The 21627-nt window shown below is 39.6% G+C and overlaps 1 protein-coding gene across 1 annotated transcript in view; it reads left to right on the top strand.

Annotated features, from left to right (window-relative positions):
• The window catches only part of LOC113665385 (scavenger receptor cysteine-rich type 1 protein M160-like), a 58786-nt gene extending 37417 nt beyond the window's left edge, over positions 1-21369 (top strand). The window contains exons 15-28 of the mRNA XM_089208644.1: positions 161-472; positions 2476-2790; positions 3145-3459; positions 5096-5410; positions 10651-10905; positions 11685-11939; positions 12349-12603; positions 13291-13545; positions 15890-16144; positions 16433-16687; positions 16888-17145; positions 18285-18581; positions 19562-19682; positions 20521-21369. Of these exons, the coding sequence (XP_089064770.1) occupies positions 161-472; positions 2476-2790; positions 3145-3459; positions 5096-5410; positions 10651-10905; positions 11685-11939; positions 12349-12603; positions 13291-13545; positions 15890-16144; positions 16433-16687; positions 16888-17145; positions 18285-18581; positions 19562-19614 (3395 nt within the window). The 3' untranslated portion in view covers positions 19615-19682; positions 20521-21369. The remainder of the gene's footprint in view (positions 1-160; positions 473-2475; positions 2791-3144; positions 3460-5095; positions 5411-10650; positions 10906-11684; positions 11940-12348; positions 12604-13290; positions 13546-15889; positions 16145-16432; positions 16688-16887; positions 17146-18284; positions 18582-19561; positions 19683-20520) is intronic.
• The last annotated feature ends 258 nt before the right edge of the window (positions 21370-21627 follow it).

Genomic DNA, 21627 nt, shown 5'->3' with positions numbered 1-21627 from the left:
TCTTCCACTTTGATGAAAATGTTCCGTCGACTATACCAGCTCCATATCAGCTGGTTAAATATAACAGCTATAAACTTTAAAGAAACCTATACCCTTTGGACCACAGAATTTTCAATACAGTCCCTAAAATGGATTGACTTCTCTCTCTTTTTAATCACAGTTCGTTTGGTAAGTCCGGCCAATTTGCCATCTTCTGGTCGCGTTGAAGTTTTTTACAATGGTACATGGGGAACCATTTGTGACGACTATTGGGACTTACAGGACGCTCATGTAGTCTGTCGCCAGCTTGGATACGATGGAGCTATATCGGCGCCTAGATATGCAGCATTTGGACAAGGAACAGGTCAGATATGGCTGGATGACGTTAATTGTGTAGGAAATGAGACACTGTTAGCGCAGTGCCGTCACAGAGGATGGGGAATTGAAAACTGTGGGCATAGTGAAGACGCTGGTGCAGTGTGCCAACCCTCAGGTAACTCGACAACTTGCACAAAATACATTACATTTGTATATTACAAGTACATTTTTGCCGAGGGAATTCATGATGCACTTTGTATAATGAAACTTGGGTTAAGTACTGGTCTCGAGGAAGAATGTATTTTTTGACCCAACCGATTTCATTTGGCCGAGGCCACGAGCAGGCCATTCAGATGAGGCCAGTTCCGTGATGTTACCGAGGGGACAAGTAAGCCGCTTCATGATTCTCAAAAAAAAAAAAATGCTCATTCTCAGTTTGCATACCTCATAACCTAAAGATAATTTTTTTCTTTTGAAATAGAAGTTTTCCAGCTAAGCTTCCAAAAATAGGGTCACATCCACATCTCATCACAATCAAAACCAATAGAGTATGACGTGACTAGTAAATGTATTTAGAAATAGTGTGATGTTTTTTTAGGGTCTTTCAGTCAAGATGGCTGGATATCGGCTACTCCTTTTTTTTCATTTCGACATTCATCAATTTTGTGTTGGTCTATAGAAACCCAAGATCAGAACTTGGCTTATATCAAGCCTTCTTTAACTCTTTGTTAACCCTGTGAAACTCCTTTCAGTGGATTTTTTCGTTAGCCAATGAAGAATAAAGCCGTCGATACACCTGGAAATTTTATGCCGATATCTGGCATACCAGATATCGGCGATTTTACACGCCAATTGCGGCGATCGGTGGAAGTTGCAATCGCTGCACTGGGCACAACTGGCGATTTTTCCCGATCGTCGTATAAAAGCGGAAGGTGTGTCGCCGGCTTAAGCCTCCCTGGTACCTTATAAAAATTTTGATCCTTTAGAACCTAGTGTATTTCAGTTCTGTTGGTTCGTAAAAGGGAAACCAGACTATGGGCTGGAAGAATCAGAAACTGATTTTAAGAATGCAGATCATGAAAGAGGTCCGTCTTCTGTCATGGTCTCAGACAGTAAATTTCGATACACCCTAACATTTTGTAACTAACAGCATGCCCAATTGTTTTGAAAGCGTTGACATTTCTAAATCCTAGCAACAAGTCAAAGATTGCACCGCAATGGTAGACACCAAGACGGATCCACGTCTAATGTTTTGTGCCATGCATATTTCACTAGTAACACTCAAGAGTATGTTCATAATAAATCAAAGAGGGAGAAAACAAATAACACGTAAGGAAGACAGATTAAAAAAGGATGCGTGACAAAGGTCAGAGCAATGGTCCTCGTTCGAGACCTGGCTGGATCAATTTGTTTTCTTGGGCAAGAGACTTTGCTTACGTCATGCCTCTCTCCACCCAGGAGTATGGGCAACGGCGAATTGCTAAGGAAACCGGGATAAGCTCCGGCCAGTTGGACCTCTAGGCTCGAGTACAGACTTTTCCTGCTCTCTATGTACGAATTTTCAAATAATTTCTGAATCAAGCGAGGCTGTTCCCTCTTACTCCAAAGTGCTCTGGATTGATGGTCACTGAGATCAAAGACCTTTTTTAGGTCAACCAAGTAGACCACAGCGGTTTAAGCAAAATGCTTTTTGCGAAAACCAGATTGAAATACTGACGAAACATTGTCCACTTCAGTAAAATCCCATAGTTCAACTTGAATCGCTTGCTCCATGACTTTGGAAACTGAGGGGAAGAATCGGGCGATAGTGACCCGGTAGTTGTTTTCGTCATCCTTTCTTCTCTTCTTAAAAATGGTGGGGGCTACCGAGATGGAATTTTAACAAGTCGAAATCGAAAGTGACTGGCTTTGCTAAATAAAGTTTAAAACGCAATTTGCGTTAAAGTTTTAATAGACTCTTAAATTAAGGTTAGTTTCAGGTTTCTACTTTGCTAAGAAACCTGTCAGGAATGTATTATATTTAATTACTGTTCACAAAAAAAACTAGGAAGGCCCATTCTAATTACTGACATTCGTGATTCGTTGGGCAAGTAATCACAATTTGATATTAAGACATAGTTAATAATTTGTGTTTAGCTTACTACGATACTTGATTAATTTCTACTTTCACAGTAACAGCCATTCGTTTGGTGAGTTCCACCAATTCACCATCTTCTGGTCGTGTTGAAGTGTTGCACAGGGGTACATGGGGAACCATTTGTGATGATTCATGGGACTTACAGGACGCTGATGTAGTTTGTCGCCAGCTTGGATACGACGGAGCTTTATTAGCAACAAAATGGGCAGTATTTGGACAAGGAACTGGTCCGATATGGCTGGATAACGTGCAATGTGTAGGGGTTGAGATTTCGATATCGGACTGTCAGCACGTAGGATGGGAAATCCACGACTGTAGGCATTTGGAAGACGCTGGTGTCGTGTGCCGACCCCCAGGTAAGGCGATGACACAATTTCAAAAGGATTAGTGAAAGTGACGCGATTTTCAGTAAATCAATACTAAGGAAGGGCTGTTTTAGAGTAGCCTGAAATTAAGACTTTGATGTGTTTAAACAGATGAGTCTTGTTTCCAATCTGGCCCATATAAAATATATATAAAGATAATGAAGTAAAAATATTATTCGTGGAAGCTAAAACATGAATATGAAAACGAGTTACGGGAACTTCCAAGGGTCCAGTTTTGCAAAAGCATTACAATTTATTTCCTATTATTCTTATTATAATTTCACCACATCGCATTTATAAAGTTCCTGCTAACTGGTCAACTGTCATTCCCGTAATAAAAAACAGTTCGTTTGATGAATCACGCCAATTCAACGTCAGCTGGTCGTGTTGAAGTGTTTTACAATGGTACATGGGGAACCATTTGCGATGACCTGTGGGACCTACAGGACGCTGATGTAGTTTGTCGCCAGCTTGGATTTGAAGGAGCTTTATCAGCACCAGGATCGGCTGCGTTTGGACATGGAACTGGTCAGATATGGCTGGATGACGTTAATTGTGTAGGAAATGAGACATTGATATCACAGTGCCGTCACAGAGGTTGGGGAATTGAGAACTGTGGGCATCATGAAGACGCTGGTGCAGTGTGCCGTCGACTGAAAGGTCATTGAAATATAATCTTACATCCCATTACTCTGAAATTATATTAGCTCTTTAAATCTAATTCCTGGGTTTTGGTCTCTGAATTTTCGGAAGTTGCAAACCTATAGTTGGCAGCTTGGCAACAAAGAACTTACGGAAATGCATGGAGACTGTGGTCTGAACCCAGTCGAAGCCTGGTATTTTCAGACTTCTTTCTCCGCAATTTCCTTAAGTCCAGTTCACCTGTGAGGCTCAATTTCTCGCTAGTTGTCATCTACAGGTCAAAGTATAATCTAATTTTTGTTTTGAAAGCTTACAGTTAGTCGCCAGTGAAGGTTAAACATTATTAAGTTCCAAACCTTATGAAGTTAATTCCTTTTACTTAAATCCCTAAATACAATGTTAAGGAAATAACAACAAACAAAACAGTGCAACATTTATGGAATCAGCCCGTTGCAGAGCACGCTTAATCCCTCACTCAGCTTAGTGGTCATGAAGCGTTAGCCAGCGTACATTTTTTTTCCTCTTTTGCCATTCATTACATATGCAACAACTTATCTTATTCCCTAGTGGAAACTTATGAAAACACAAGTAAGTTTAAGATTACAATTGCTGATTTCCGAGTTCTCTTACGAATAGCAAAACTTGCTTGGACTTGACCAAAGTCAATAAAGTAAGTCTGATGACTCATCCGCCGAACTAAGTGACTGATAATGGCTGTTCCGAATACAGTTCTAGGAAGACATCTTCAGAACACTTTACAATTATTTTTGCTTTCGAGTCGGTACATGAAGAGTGCGGTGTTTGAATTTAGGCCTTTGTTATGCCGTTCCAGAGTCGAAAATTAATACCGTGTGAGCCATGCGCTAGGAACGACGTAGCAGCTGTGAATGGATTCAGATGTCGAGTTTTTCACGTACTTAATCAAAATTAGTAGGTTCGGCTTTTGAAAAGTACGGTGAACAAAACAGGGAGTAACACCAAAAAACTGAGTGTTTCGAAAAGGAATATATAAATTGATATTGGTTCCAACTCTCTTTTATACGATAAACTTGCCTCAAAATTGGTTTCTGCAGCCAATCTGATGCGAACAGAAACTCATGAAAGCATTGCCATGATTGTGGGCAGAAGCACCAAAATCCTTTCCTGCGACCAGATTGCAGGATTCGTTACCGCACCTTCTAAGTGAAAAAATTTTTTTTCATTTTACTTTATAAAACTAATGTGAAACTGCAAAACCAGCTATTGATCTGTCGCAGTCCTTGAGCCACAGCCAGGTCTTCAATCATACTTGCCGAGACAGCCCAGCGTATTATACAATAAACTTCCATCGTCACTGTCATTTAATTGTGGAGCTTTGCAATAGTGTGTGAAAAAATCTGCGCACTTTGAATCTCCATCACTCGCTCTTTAACGCCAGGTTTGGATTTTTCACATTCAAGTTACAAAAAATAAATAAGACATGATTGGAAGTATGATACATGTGATAATCAAGACTGAATATTCCAGTCTTCAAGTCTTTAGAAACACGCTGGTTTGTCGACAGATCAGCGGTCACGAAATATGACGACCATAGTCCGTTCGTGACGACATATCGTATGTTTTCATTTTAGAAAACAACGTAAAATGCTGTCTTATTTTTTCACTTAAATCGCAGTTCGTTTGGTGAGTCCCACTAATTCACCATCTTCTGGACGTGTTGAAGTGCAGTATAGTGGTACATGGGGAAGAATTTGTGGGTACAGCTGGGACCTACAGGAAGCTGATGTTGTCTGTCGCCAGCTTGGATACGATGGAGCTTTATCAGCACCACGATGGCCAGCATTTGGACATGCAACAGGCCCGATATGGCTGAATGAGTTACAGTGTGGAGGAAATGAGACATCAGTTTCACAGTGCAGTCACGGAGGGTGGGGAGTTCTCTACTGTAGAAATCATATGGATGCTGGTGTGGTGTGCAGCCAGCCAAAAGGTAAATTTTCATGATAACCAATTCATATCTTAATTATCAAAACTCTTTCTTCTCCTTTCTCAAAACACTTGCTCTGGGAAGAGTCTAAACAAATCATTTGATCGAATTCTCGTAAATTTTATGAAGTGTTATATAATTTAAAAAAAACTTCGATTTTCTACAGCCTGTCATTCCGTAACGCGGTAGGAATCTCTCGCGGCACTTTAATGCTGGGCAACACGTTTTTCTAAAGATCTGGAAACAGTAATCATCAATTTGTTTTGTTCAATTTCTCAAAGACAAGAGAAAATCAATCTTATAAAGAAATTGATTCAAAGCATTTGAGAAAGAGATACCAATGTTTAAAATTTAAGACATCTTCAAGTACCGTGCAGTAGCCATTGTATGACTCTAAAAATGATTTTAATGTCTTACCCTAGCCTAAAAGGCAATTAATGGAACCAATCGCAAGCTTGTTCTTGAATGGATCACTATTGAAATATCTCCGCGTACGTGATCTTTTCTGTTCTTTGAGGATACCTAAACCATAAATTTAACAAATCATTGAAATTAAAAGGAAGTAAGCTTTGTTGACTTGAAAAACTTCGTCCCAAGTCTCGAAATAATTTCTAAAAATTGTCTTTAGTTTTTCTTTTTCCACGCAATAGATTTACTTTGCTTCAGACGATAACAGTCTGCATGTTTTTCATAATTTTGCGAATTGTACTTGGGTTGGTAGGCTGGTAGGCGAGTGAGTGAGTGTGGGAGTGGTTAAGTGAGAGGATTAGCCGTTACACATAAAACGGCGAAAAAATTATTTGTTAGAAGTAAAAATTGACATATTTTGACCATTAGTCGTACAAAAAAAAGTTACCGTAAAAATGTTTCGTATTTACGACCTTTCTTAGCATTTGGCTCAGGTCCTGCTGAGTCATATTCTGCGCACCGAAAGTGTTTGGTTTTCGCGAATGGGATGAGTTGGTGGACGATTGTTCACTTTGGCGGTCTTAAGTTTCTTCATTCACTGTTTGAGTGAAAGCTGTCCTGAAACGCATAATTAGTATATAACGAGAGGGAAGGAGAAGCCAATCGAAAGATATCAGGCAAGAACAAAATCGGAGACGAACACCGCTCTATTTCAGCATTTGAAGAAATCTGTTTGATTTTCCTAGTCTCAAGGACCAAGCCAAGAAGTTTGGGCTGTAGTGATGAAACAGTAAATTACTCTTTATCAACCGAACAGCAACTCCGACTGGATTACCCTTGTCGCTTGACTCTGATGGTAAAAGTGAGCGAGTTAATGTGACTAATTGTTCATGAAAACTGATCAAGAAATTTTCTGAATAATTAAATTTCAACATTTCTGTTACACGTATTTGAAGAAATTTACCGTTAGCCGTAAAAAATGGCCAAAATTCTAACTGAAAGTAAAAAAGAGACATCACTTCATTAAGACTCTCTCAAGTCAGTGTCCGTAAACTAAAAGGTTCGAAACCAATGCATATATCATGAAGGAATTTAGTCCTCTGGAAACGTCCTTAAATTCCGAACTTTGAACCTCAAAATTCTAACTGAAAGTAAAAAGAGCCATCACCTCATTGAGACTCTCTCAAGTGAGTGTTCGTAAACTAAAAGTTTCGAAACCAGTGCATATATCATGAAGGAATTTGGTCCTCTAGAAACGTCCTTAAATTCCGAACTTTGACCTCAAAATGGAAACTTATTTTTTCAAAGAACAAAGTAGGAGTAACACGAAGAATATACGGCGATAAAAAATAAAGCGACGGCCAAACTCTCACATACCCCGTCCAACTCTGAAAAAACTGAAATACAAAATTGAGTTGGTTCCTTGCCTCTCTCACATCAGTAAGTCGTTCGAATTTCACGTTGACTTTACAGCTCTTTTGCTACCGAACTTTTTCACCTTTCGTTCATTTCTTTTGAGTACTTCGTTTATTAGTCATACTTATTTTTTAGATTTATGTGTCTGTTATTCCGTGGTTCGACTTTCGGGTCAAGAAAATAACAAGAAATGTTTTATGTGCCCAGGCTCGAAGCCAGGCTGCGTGACGAATGAATGCAAACGATCTTCAATAACTGCGATTGTGAGGGTTTTGTTCATATCATTAAGAAAACTAATCGACCTAATCCGATTAACCAATTCATCGCATGAAAAGTTTCATTTGTCTCAGTTCCCTAGTGCCCGAACGTTTTCTATACTGCTTTACAACAAAAAGAAAAACGTTTTGTAAAACCCCTACTCCGCTGTATTGAAGGGAACCTCCAGTCTTAAAGTAAAGATTGCTCAAAAGGCTCTACGGGCCTTCAAAACAAGCTTTCACGGCAAGTTCGAACTTTCCGCATCCGCCATCTTGTTAGGTGCGCAAGGCATTTTAGGTTAATGACTCGTAATGCTCGGTTCTTTGGTTCTTTCTTTTCGTTCTTCCGTTCTTTAGTTGCTCCGTTCTTTTGTATTTGGGGTTTTCCTGGCAGAAAAATACCTCATTGTGTAGCTTTCGAGTGCAGTAGTCAGGCCAAAACCAAGCAGGATCCCAAGCTTCGCTTTTTTAGCTTCCCAAAAAATAACAGTTTACCACGTGCATGAATTCATGCTATTGCAAGGTCATCTCTTCCGAAAGATTTACGTTTGTGTTCGGAACCATTAGCAACTTACCATATTGATTACAAAGCAAATTTTTGACGATTGGTGAACAAATGATCAGGGCTTTTCTTTCCATGCAAAGAAAAGTCTGCTTTCGAAGCACAATCCTCTGAAGAATCATCTCTATCTTGAGTCGTCTTCGAATGCTGATTTGTTGCGTGGTGATTTGCAAACCAATAGCTCTATTAATTCGGTCACATGGTCGAGATGTCTTTGTGCCTGTCGTTATCAGGCTGTCTGTATTATCACAATTTGCTGCGAACAGTAATTCTCAAAACCTGAGTAAAAACTGACAACCTGGGTAAAAACTGACAATCTCGCAACTTTGCCCATTTCCAAACTTAAATGTCCAATATGTCGCGCGAAATCCGACCGTAACAGGCATTGTTAATTGTTATTTCGTTTAGCCTAAGAAATGAGGAGACAAGGAGAGTAAAACCCAGACCAAGAGATATTGGGTGCGTACCAACCTTACTCGTGTTGGTGAGAATGCTTAGAAGTGAAATACCATAGTTGCTGAAATTGCTGTGGTGACAATGTTGGCGTCCCGCATGTCATATGAGGTGCAACTTTTTCCCAAAAGAGGCGTAGGAGCTCATGGAGATGTTTAGCTGGTTTCACACTCTTGAGGATCTCAAGGGCAATATCGTACTTCAAATGGGTCTTTCTACAAGGGAGATTATTCAGACTTTGCTGAGCTCTTCCATTGGCAGGTCATCTAGTTTCACCTAAGCAGGGAATCATTGATCTTCATGTTTGTGCTGCATACGGCTCCAGGTGATGCTCCAACAAGCGTTGCAGTTGCCCGCTCTGATGTGAGATAATATTACATGAATTGTGGGATATTGATCAAATGAAGCCTTTAAGTGCTACTGTGGTTCTTTCTTTATTCACTCCGAGCTTTCGCCGTTCTACGGCATAATCAGGGAGGACATCAGAGGACATTACATGAATTGTTTGGTGGTAGGGCGGTCTTGGTGGCCGAGGGGCCAGTAGCAGTTTTGATAACCTCGTACATTCTTATGGTTTCTTTTCTGCTAAAGTTCGGCTTACTTTATCCTACCACACAACTTCAACCAGCATTATTTTGAATGGAAACGAGTGAAATCTTTTTCCTTGTTCTGTGTGGCTCTGTGGGCATCACATACACTAATGCAGGATTTAGGCTTGAAAGTCAATAGCGCTTTCTTTATTTCATCTGTTAAAGGCTGAATCTGTGCCCAGTATGCCTCACACTTTTCTTCGCTTCAGTTCTCCTTCTTCTCAAAAACTGAGATGGCCGAGGTGTACATGGCATTTTTCAAATGAGACCACTTAGGTGTTTATTGTTGAACTCTATTAAGGTCAGCTGTGTCGCAGATGTTGATGCATAGATAGCGTGTGGTACTTGTTGGTGCATCTTCTTTGGTATCAACCTCATCTTCCTGTTTGTAAGGAAGTGAGTCACAGTCTGCCCTATAGTAGGTCCGAGTGTGGCGAACCTAATGAAGAATGTCTAGCTCTTTGCTCAGGTTTCTTTCATTTTACCAAGCTTCGCTCTCAGTTCCTTCTCTAGCTCAGACTTCATCGAGTAAGTATATTCATTTCATTTGAGGGAGCCTACATTTTGCGTTGTGCACTGCCTCGTAAAACTGGTTTTTGGCCGCAGGGTAGAAATAAATTTTGAGGGCACAGATGCTTGGGAGGTTTACAGGGCCTGAAGTTGAAGAGCAAGGATTCTGTCCGTACCTCGTATTGGTGTTCCTTTGGAGGCGATCAGGGAATTTTTCACAGTAAAACCAACATAGTGTCTCCTCGCTCCATCCATTGATAACCTTGCCAAAAGAAGGCGTACTTGGATTCTTTAATAGAGCTACGTTCAGCTGGGCAGAACGCAAACAGTGTCGATGTCCAGTCTTTCCAGTACATTGCAATTATTGCGGTTTTACAAGTGTCGCTGATCTCATTCAGATCTTAATTTTAGCCCAGCACATATGGTTCGAAAATTTCAACTTGCAAGGCAACAATCTGTAGTCTTCGGCTCTTTTGTGTTTCACGTGTATATACCTAAATGTCAGTTTTCTCATCGAGTAAACTCCTAGCCCCACACAACCAGAGGAATAGGGAACCTTTAATGGGACAACACTTACTTCCTTACCAAAGCCAATGCGATAGAGCCTATAACCATTGATCTTTCAGTTTCCGTGTTGTGCTGATGTCCTACCAGGTTCTATACCACATCCAATGTGGTATAGAGAGAGAGAAGCAGTGGGCAATCCAGCCACGACTCGTATCGTGCCCCCCTGGAAAAAAAAAAGGCGTATTTCCATAGTTCGAAAAATCCCACCCGCTAAGCTGGCCGTACAGTCTGTCTGTTTTCAAGTGTAGATTCCACTTTTCGTATCACGTGCCTTCACCTGTCACCGTAACGACAGCTTCTTACTTACCAGTCTAAAGAGAAAGGAAACTATTCTATGCCAAGATATTTTCTCTCGCAATTATCCTCCACATAAGGAGAACATTGTTTTACATGACAGTAAATAATGAACGTGAGACCCTTACTCTGTTACGAAGATTTGTTAAATTTGTTTTTTAACTTATCTTTTTCTTTTCTTTTTAGTCGAACCCCAGATTCTAAACATGCAATGTCCAGGCTCAATAACTCATGGAAGTAACGTAACTCTTTATTGTAATGTCACTGGTAATCCTTCTCCGAACATTACTTGGATATGGGAAGAAACAGGAGATGTTCTTAGTAGCAGTGAGGAGCTCACTTTTTCAGTTATAAATCAAAGCCAAGCAGGCAACTATCAATGCCTGGCACGGAATGGAATTGGTAACAGTTCCACCAAAACCTGCAGCCTAGACGTGCTTTGTAAGTAGAAAATCCTGGAAGCCAAACCCTTATTGTTTCACTTTAATGTATTAAGACCAAAGCCCGCTTCCCCCTCCCCCCACCAAGTCCTTTCACTCGTGGTCACACGCCACACCTCGTGATCAATCAACACTTCACCGCGTGCATGAATTCTACAAATGAAAGGAAGCAGCAATAGACCATTAAAGAAATTAAACCAGATGAGGAGTAATATGCGATCCTGTTGCTGAAAGAATTTTGGTGAGGGACAAGTGGTGAAAGAATCCGCGGGTCTGACGAGAGAAATAGGGTGAGAGGAGTCCGGACCTCTCAGACATCCCTCTGGATCTGCTAATGAATTGAACTTTTTAAGACCTTTAAAACCTGTAACAACCGTCTTTCTCTACCAAATAGTGGGATTTCTAATCTCTCAGATTCACAAACACCTTCAGCGTGCACGATCTAATTTTTTTGTGTCCAATTTAAGAAAATAACTACCGAACGGCATATTAATTTATACAATTATAGAAAGCATCCCATTTTCTCCCAAAACCTTGCACTAAACTTGTTTAGGACCTTGTGTTCAGTAACAGGACAAACTGTGCCCAAAGTCCTACCGGCGTGTAGGCTTTGTGTGAGGACAAGAATTCTCCCAGCACGCTATTGTTGTCTACGTGTCCACGTGATCGAGACTTCGCACCATTTCAGCTCGTAATTTACAACGTAACGAGCACAATACAGCGATACTAAGTACTCAAACGCTTAATATTTTAGTTACTTTTATTTTATTCTCCTTGTAGATGAACCTCTGGTTCTAAACTTAGAGTGTCCAACATCAATCATTGAGGGACATGACGCGACTCTTCACTGCAATGCAACTGGAAATCCTCCCCCAAATATTAACTGGATACGGAAGGACACAGGAGACGTTTTGGGTACCAATGAACAACTAACTCTTACAGCTGTCAATCGCAGCAAAACAGGCACTTTTCAGTGCTTGGCGTGGAACGGAATTGGCAAAAACTCCACCAGAACATGCAGTCCGGATGTGTATTGTAATTGCCATTCATTGTCATTACTGAGGAAGATACAGTAGAACCCCGCTAATTTGAACTCGATCAACTCAAACTTCCCGCTATCTCCAACAAAATGAAATAGACCCCATTTTCTCATTCATTTACTATCAGCTAACACTTTCTCAGTAAATTCGAACTTCCCACTAACTTGGACAAAATACCATTTCCCCTGGATTTGACTCCATTTTCAGTCGTTTGCTTTCAATCAACTAAAACTGGATTAACTCGAACTCCCCTTTAATTCAAAATAACCTTTCTTTACCTTGACTCAAATTAACCCTGATAATTCAAACTTTAACTGAAACAGACTTCTTGCCATCTCCGTTTGTGAATTACTGGAATAGAGAAAAAACCAATCGAATGCAAAATATTTTTCTTTTTCTCATAGATGAACCTCTGGTTCTAAACTTAGAGTGTCCGACATCAATCATTGAGGGATATAACGCGACTCTTCACTGCAATGCAACTGGAAATCCTCCCCCAAATATTAACTGGATACGGAAGGACACAAGAGATGTTCTAGGCTACAATGAACAGCTGACTCTTACAGCTGTCAATCGCAGCAAAGCAGGCACTTTTCAGTGTTTGGCGTGGAATGGAATTGGCAAAAACTCCACCAGAACATGCAGTCCGGATGTGCATTGTAAGCCATATGTTGTCATTACTGAGGAAGATACAGTAGAACCCAGCTAATTTGAACTCGGTCAACTCAAAATTCCCGCCATCTCCAAAAGAATGGAATAGACCCCATTTTCTCATTCATTTACTATCAGCTAACACTTTCTCAGCAAACTCGAACTTCCGACAAACTTGAACAAAATACCATTTCCACTAGATTTTTCCCATTTTGAAGTCATTTGCTTTCAGTCAACTAACACTGGGTTAACTCTAACTCTCCTCTAACGCAAACTAACCTTTCTTTATCCTGACTCAAATTTACCCTGATAACTCAAACTTTAACTGAAACAGACTTCGTGCCATCTTCGTTCGTAATTTATAACTTTAAATAGAAAAAAAACCAATCGAATGCAAAATTATTTGCTTTTCCTCATAGATGAACCTCTGGTTCTAAACTTAGAGTGTCCAACATTAATCATTCAGGGACATGACGTGACTCTTCACTGCTATGCAACTGGAAATCCTCCCCCAAATATAAACTGGGTTAACTCGAACTCCCCTTTAATTCAAAATAACCTTTCTCTACCTTGACTCAAATTTACCCTGATAATTCAAACTTTAACTGAAACAGACTTCGTGTCATCTCCGTTTGTAAATTACTTGAATAGAGAAAAAACCAATCGAATGCAAAATTTTTTCCTTTTTCTCGTAGATGAACCTCTGGTTCTAAACTTAGAGTGTCCGACATCAATCATTGAGGGTCATGACGTGACTCTTCACTGCAATGCAACTGGAAATCCTCCCCCAAATATTAACTGGATACGGAAGGAAACAGGAGATGTTCTGGGTACCAATGAACAGCTGACTCTTACAGCTGTCAATCGCAGCATAGCAGGCACTTTTCAGTGTTTGGCGTGGAATGGAATCGGAAAAAACTCCACCAGAACATGCAGTCCGGATGTGTATTGTAAGCCTTTCATTTTCATTACTAAGGAACATAGTTTAAAGGTATACTTTCTATTTGAAAATAAGCCCAAGGGATACTGAGGAATTTACTTTATTGAAGCAAAAACACAACTAACAGCTATTCACCGAAGTGGAGATGCTAAGTGGTGGAAGTTTACCGAGCCACGAAGCAGCGAGGTAAATATCCACCGCTGGCCACCTACACTGAGTTGAACAATTGTTTAAGTACCTGATAAAAAATAGTGAGGTAATATAATGAAATCAATTATAATACAAAGGAAATGAACTTAAAAGAAAGAAATGAACACAATCACCTTGTCCAGCTTTAGGACTGCTAGTTTTACAAACGAATTCCACGATAACGAGCGATATCAATGAGCGTAAATTAAAATAACCACGCCGAAAAAAACAAGTTCTTCTAGATCACATGACCGAAAGTGCACGAACTATAGATGACGTACCAAACTGGACTGGCCACAGTCACATGCACCCACAGTGGGGATTCACTGTTAACAAGCAAATGTCCAATAACTATCAAAAAGGGTAACGTTAATAAACTAAAACAAGCCGTTCTGAACTACCCCTACAAACTGGATACGGGTTTAGCAACACAAGTCTGGTTCCTAGTCTCTTCACTGGATAACGACCAACTTGTGGATTGGTCTTTGTAGAAACTAATTTTCACTGATTCATTGTCTTTTCGTCAAGGCCGCTGGCGGCCATCATGGCGAGTCCAATACCCCTTACATGGCCATCGGTGCTCGGAAACGCTTCGTCCTCATTAGCTCACCTCCGTGCGTTTCTTGGAGCGTTCTCGTCCTTCATGATGACAACATCATTAACTGCTAATTTTCTCGCTGGCTTGATCTACTTGCAGCGTTTGGAGGACTACAATTTTCCTTTGTTGTCCTGGTGAGTGGTGCATTATATAAGAATCTTCTAGTTTGAATTCATATATCTTCTCACGACCACAGTCTCAAGGGCGGCCTTCCATTTAGGCCCGCCCAATGATAGTCGTGCACTCGTAGAGTGTTCGCGAGATTGGAGACTCAAGAGGAATCGCTGTGGTTAATGTCTGTTTGCTAACTGAGTTGCTATAGTAATTAATATGGTGCGGTGGAGTTGGTTCTGCATTCGATGGTGCCTCTGTATTGTTTTTTACAATCTGTAATGGAGACGTTGAAGACTGAGTTGAGCTTGTCGTGTTGAGCGATTCCGGTAAAGGAACCACGCTGATGGCTCAAAAGTATTTGAGTTTTTTATATCGCATACTTCATCTTCACTTCTCCTTTGGCTAGTTAAGTCAGAGCTCTCAGAGATCTTTGAAGTTGTTGACGTCTTTGAAACACCAGTAAGGCTTACTGCTACGTAAGCACAACTCTTCCTTCTCTTGTTGAAATATTTTCTCCCCAATACACACCCTCAGCTTTACAGCTTGCTTGGAGAAGAATGACGTTGTGTCAAGTACATGACAAACTTCTTTTCCATCAACAGTAGCGAATACCCTAGCTAGGCACTTCCTAAGTCTTGTCTACGTTCTTCTATGTCTGATCTCTCCTTTTCGGAGAGTGTTGAGGTCGAACCCAGTGTATATTAAGTTCGTGTCACTCTCATAGTTCTTTGATAACTCCTCTCCTTTAACGAACACTGATATTCAAAGCCCCTTTTCAGTTAATGTTTGAGATCTTCTGACAAGTTGTTCGATCTGATCTGAAGAATATTTTCCTTGGACGACAACATGTTCATCTTCGTCATTTTTTCCGAAAAAAAATATGTTGCTTTTTCCGCTACAGTATCCTTCCTGGAAGCAGGGGGATCCGACGGAGCCATTTGAAGTCCAATAATTTTTTCAAAATTCGCACAACAACCTTTCATTGGCTGTATTTAGGGCTGATGTCGCACAGGCTCCAAACTGAAGTCTTAAAACTAACGAATAAATAATATACAAAATAAACGTCGGTGCAAATCTTATGACAACGTAACAAATACGACACTAATGCGCGAAATCGATTACAATACAGAGAAAATGAACTTAAAAGAAAGAAAAAGAAACAATATTACCTTGTCCAACCTTAGGACCTTTATTTGCAAACAAAATTCGCGCTAAACGAACGATATCAGCGTGCGTAAATTAAACTAAACACGCTTAACGAATATAAAGTTCTTCTAGTTCACATAGGTGACATAACAAATTGGACTAGCTACAAGCTGGCTACAGTCATAATCATAATATTTTCGAGTGCAAATCCCGTGCGAGTTGCTCGGAGGTAAAGAGCAAAGGAGGGTTTATCGGTTATAAAGATTGTTATCTTTTACTCAGGCATATTGAAACGTTTCTTTTCCAGTTGATCCACAGATATTCCACATGCATTGTCCAACCACGACAGTTGAGGGAGGTAACGTAACTCTTCACTGCAATGCTATTGGAAATCCATCTCCAAATATCACCTGGGTATGGCAAGATACAGGATACGTCCTTGGTAGAAGCGAAAAGCTGACCCTTAAAGAAGTTGATCGAAGTCAAACAGGGACTTATTTGTGTCGTGCGTGGAATGGAATCGGCGGCAATTCCACCAGAGCATGCAATCTGAATTTGTACTGTAAGCAAAAAAAGTATTTTCCTTTCCCTTAATTAAAGAAACTCTCGCGATAAAACAGAATATTTTTGAAACCTGAAAATAATGTTTGCTCTTAATTAGGGCCAATTCATTGCTGCATTGATAGTAGAGATCCGTATTGAAAGGAAAATAACAGCGCATGACTTGTTGTTGATCATAACGAAACCACTTTAGATGCTGAGTTAAGGCAACGTTACATAAATCAAAAGTGCTGGGAAGAGTTTCGTGACTTATAACACTCTTTTAGTCAAGTCAGTTTTTTTTCATCAGTCGAAACTCAAGTTCAAGCTTTGCAGTGTCCGAGCTCAGCTATTGAAGGGAGTAACGTAAATCTTCAATGTACTGCTACTGGTAATCCTCCTCCAAACATCACATGGATATGGCAAGATACAGGAGATGTTATTGGCAACATTGAGCAGCTTATTTTGTTCGATGTTCAACGCAACCAAACGGGGTTTTATCAGTGCCGCGCATGGAATGGAATTGGCAATAGTTCGATCAGTACATGTCACTTGGATGTATTCTGTAAGTCAATTAACTGTAGAGTTTTCATTGCATGTGTCAGCTGAGTAACAAGCCAAAAGTAAACACAATGATGACAATAGAGTTTTATAACCTTTTTGCAAGAATTTGTTTCACTCGTGGAAGTGATATAACATACAATCGTTCCCCCAATCAGGCCTTGAGGCTGACCGCGAGAATAACGAACTTTCTTTATTTTGCAGACTTGCCGACTGGTACACGAATGACATCTGGCCTGAATAATACTGTCGTTTTAGCTGGAGGTTTACTGTTCCTAAACTGCACCTCAGATGCTAACCCTGCAGTTCAAGCGTTTCAGTTGATATTCAATAGTACCCTCATCGCCATCAGTAACTCTGGGATGTTTAGTGTTACTGTGAGGAAAGCTGGAATATACACATGTATCCCTGTAAATGAAGTGGGCTCAGGAGACAGTGCTACAGTCAAAGTAACTGTTCTCGGTAAATAGATATTGTCTAAAAGTGACTTTTATTAATCGATTCTTCGGTCTAAGATTGCCATCTAAATCGGTTTGAATTAATACAATCGAATCATTCAACGGATAACTAGGGAGGACCTTTCAAGTGTTAGCATCGTACTTATTAATTAATCAGAATAGAATGGATGAACTTGAGTTAGCCAGAATATCAAGTCTAGAGTTCTACTAAATATTCCGGTGGAAATCCTGCAAATTTTTCAGTAGATGTTCATTCATAGGGTCACTATGAAAAGTCTATTCAAAAAAGACGCAAGCATGTGTTACTTCGCAGACAAGATTGCTGAAAAATTATCTTCAAAAGAAACCAAAGGATTTGTAGATCAACTATTTAGAGCTTCCTTTATTCGGAATACTCGGCCAGTTTTCAGAGCATCAATCTTAGTGCTCACCGCGTGTTAAGAAGACTGGCGTGTCGTGCAATTAGCGCGCGCGCGCTGAGACATTTAACGTTAATCAGTCGTAAGCAAGTTACGCGTACGATTTCTCGCGTGTGTGTTGTCGCAGTTTTAGTTGCATTTAGTCGCAGTTTTAGTCGCAGTTTTAGTCGCATTTGGGAGATTTTCTTTATCGCTTGTGTTTTTCAGTTTAGTCGCATTTAGCAGATTTTCGTTATCGCTTCCGCACACCGTGCTTTAGCGGTGAGTGTGAAAATTAAGGGATCCGTAGATTTGTGCAGTTTCGCAGCCCCAGCTTGAGAGTTTTTTTTAACTAAATTGGTATTACATTTCACTGAACGATTGCTCCTGAAGACCCGTAGTCCTTTTGTTGAGAATAAAAGAAATGAAGGGTGAAGGAATGACTGTCCCCGCCTTTCCACGGTTCTGTAAGGGATAGGAGATGAAATGAGGTGTGATTCAATGATTGTTCTGACAGTTCTGTTGTTCTGTGGTTGGTAAATGATTAAAGTAATATGCCGATGCACCGCTACTGCAGTCCTGCGGTTGTTTTGATTCATAGTCAATAAAATAATTTACGTTCAGGTTCAGAGGATTTGGTTACAGAATCATGTCATCAGCTCACTGATTAATTCTTCGGATGTGAATATATATATATATATATATTCATTACATATTTTGAAAGAAATGATATATTTTGTTTTAGATGCTCCTGGTTTTCCAGTATTTGTGAACAACACCGTTGATACAATAACTATCAAATGGTCACCAATTCATCTTGAATCTGTTACATATACCGTAAATATAAGACCAGGAGAAGAAACAGCGTGGATGAACGCAAGTTGTAAACAGACTATTTGGCAGAATCATTGCACAGTGACAGGCACAGTTGCGGACGTTGTAGACCTCGAAGAGGACTCTGTGTATCATTTTAGAGTTTATGCTGACTACAGAGGAGTCAGAAGTGACGCCAGTTTACCGTCAGGAGCCTTCAGAACCGCAGGTGATGTTGGATTATGTGGTTTTATGAGTTGTTGCCATGTAATGGAACTTTTTCCTTTATGTAATGTATTCAGAGATATTTAATTGATTCAATAAGTATCATTGAAACGGAACATTCAGATATTGAATGCTCTGTTTTTTTAACTTACATTTCCATAAACTTTCAATTTGTATTGGTATTTGCTAATCAAATGAATAGTCAAATAGCAATGCTAACGAGGCCCGACAACTGTACAAGTGTAAAATATACTATGTAAAGAAACCCAAGAAGTGGTTTTTCTTTATCATCTATCACTAAAAACATGTTGTATATCTTTACTGCGTGTAGCAACAACGACACAATAAAGATATATTACAACTCTAGTAACTCTGGCCTTGTTGTTTACATAAGGTATAAGTTTTACCTTATCTAAAAATCACTTGTTTTACCCTGACTGGCACTTAAAATAGCAAGTGCTAATCATGGTTCAACCTGCTGCATAACGATTTTTCGCCCGGGCGCGTTAGACTGTCGAAAATAGGGAAAACGTTCATTGCTAAACACGGGTGCGGAGTTTTCCCTTTCAGGCTAACTCTTCTTTTGTCAGCACTGGCTTACCTGATGCTGTAGCAGATGCCTTTCACGTTTGCGCTGGGTTTGAGTGGTTGGTTTACGGTCTTAAAGCACTTCACGCCTTGAAATGTCTATAAACGGTTGGTATGGTAGGCTATAATTGTTGAGCCATGATCATCATAATAGCAATACTGTGTTATTAGATGTACGTAATTTTTTAAATATTTCAAAATATGCTCCAGAAAAAAAAATTTCTCCCTCCACTTTTAAATTCCCAATTAAAATTATGACACTGATTGCGTTCTGATATCCTAAGAGTAAATCTACCTGCTAAGATTTTCGATTGTACTGAAACTCAGTTTCACTACGAACTCCGCCATTTTGAATCTCTCCCCTTTTTCTCACCTTTGTTTATTTTTCCGGAACAGAAAAGCTTTTAAAACAAAAGATGACAGGAGGCGACAAAGAATTGGAACTTTGACTCATGCACGAGCTGCTCTTCCTTTGGGTCTAAAGTACAACCAAACTAAAGGGTATCGGTTCTATTAAGTAAGCAATGTTTCGTGACGAAATTCGAATAATTTTTTCCGTCTCTAATATGGCATTCAGTTTTAGTTCTTATATCTTTAAATTCCTAAGTCTGCTAAAAAGGGGCATTTCAAATGCATTTTAAAGGACATTCATTGAGATTAGGTAGCAGCGAAGAAATCGAATACTACGCTTCTATTTGCTTAGAATAACTTAACTGACACACCGATATCTCACGAGAATTTTGATAAGTGTCTAAATTTCGCATTGGGTGGCATACGATCGGTTTTAAATTTTCTGTAACATCCAAAAATGTTGGTATTTGTTAGCGGTAATTTTCAGATGAATAGAGAGGAATTAGGTTGACTACTGTCCTCATTTTCCTTTTCGAATACTGATCCTATTCCTAACATGATCAAGCCAAAGCTAAAAAGTTATATACTGCTTTATCTTTTTGACCTAAGGTGAGAAAAAACATGATGAAAATTCCTACAGAAAATTTTCAGAGTAATATGCTAATCATGATGCAAAAAAAGTTCATGTCAATTTCGCAGAGTAAGTTTACAGACTGGCTGATGTTCTTTGAAAACATCCGAATCAAACTGTATGATGAAGACTGTCAATCTATCTTTGAAAAACGGACTTGATTGTGGGTTTTTTTCTTTCTCGCCTTTCTTTCTCAACCAGTTTTATTACCTATAACAATGCAAACTCACTTTTTGCAGTTTTGATGTCGGACTGAAAGCTGGAAATTCCTGTTTTAGTTTCATTATCTTTGAAAAATTAAAACAATCTATGTTAGTGTCAGGGACAGGAACCGAAACAACTAATAAAAGATGAAAATTTAATTTCTTGCAAGGTATGAAAGAATGAAGACGTTTTCGGAGCCTGTGTTGCTTAGCTTCCTTTATTTGCTGGTTGTCTCTCAGTCTAGCCACTGGTCAGAGTAGCTTCGCCTTCTTGATTGACGCAGGATCCAGCGGCCTACAAGTTCCTTACCAGCGATCCTTCCCTCCAACCTTCTGACGTTGTCCAGATTGATACCTCACCACATAAAATGAAGCCTGGAATTTCTGACCTTTCTGTTGACCCGACTCAAGTTGAAGCTTACATGAATCCTCTACTTGGATCTACTAAGCTAACCATCCTAGAGGACAAATACGTATCCACCCCGATATTTTTGTTAGCAACAGCAGGCATGAGACTCTTGCCTGAAGATCAGGCAAATGTTATTTTAGGTGAGGTTAGGAAACTGTTAACGACAAAGAGAAATGTCCATTTCTGTTTCAGAACGATGATAATGGCTAGAATCACCGCTGGTCAGGTCGAAGGCATTTATGGTTGGGTTACAGTAACTTTTATTTTGGGTGTTTTCCCTTTAAACGATTCTGTATCGTATGGTAGTTAAGAAATGGAAGGAGCATCTTACCAAAATTCTCAGTAAAGTGACAAAGTAACCCTGTTGTTATTGTTTTTGACGTGGCTGGGAAAAAATAAGGGGGGTTTTTAAGTTAGATATAATTACCTTGGCTACGGAATAGACCAAGTTTTGGCTTTTTATCGTGTTTAACAGATATAGGCGCCGTTTGTTCTGACAAATTCTTCGTACAATAGATAATGAGAAGCTTCAAATGCATCACCTTGAGAGCCAGAATATGTCTTAAGAATAGTCTAAAGAAAATGAATAAAGCTAACTTTATAAAAGCAACTTCTAGTTTTTATTTTCTGACTTCATGTAATTTAACTCATCTTTATTCATATGGAAAATTGAAGTGGAGGACAAACTTTTGAAGGCCAGTTCTTTTGATTAATCGACCGGTCGAATGCTAGATTCTATACAGGCGGTATCTAAGCTCACTCGTTTAAGGTGGTAATTGAAATATCCTCCTCCAAACATTATTTAGTTAGGGGAAGACAAAAGAGGTGGTCTGTGTGACAGGAACAAATGACTCTTACAGCTTTAATC

Source organism: Pocillopora damicornis, chromosome 6, assembly GCF_964200805.1.
Source record: "Pocillopora damicornis chromosome 6, jaPocDami1.2, whole genome shotgun sequence".
In the NCBI taxonomy this organism is placed as follows: Eukaryota; Metazoa; Cnidaria; class Anthozoa; order Scleractinia; family Pocilloporidae; genus Pocillopora; species Pocillopora damicornis.
The sequence above is the reverse complement of the archived record's forward strand: the minus strand, read 5'-3'. Positions and strand labels throughout refer to the sequence as shown.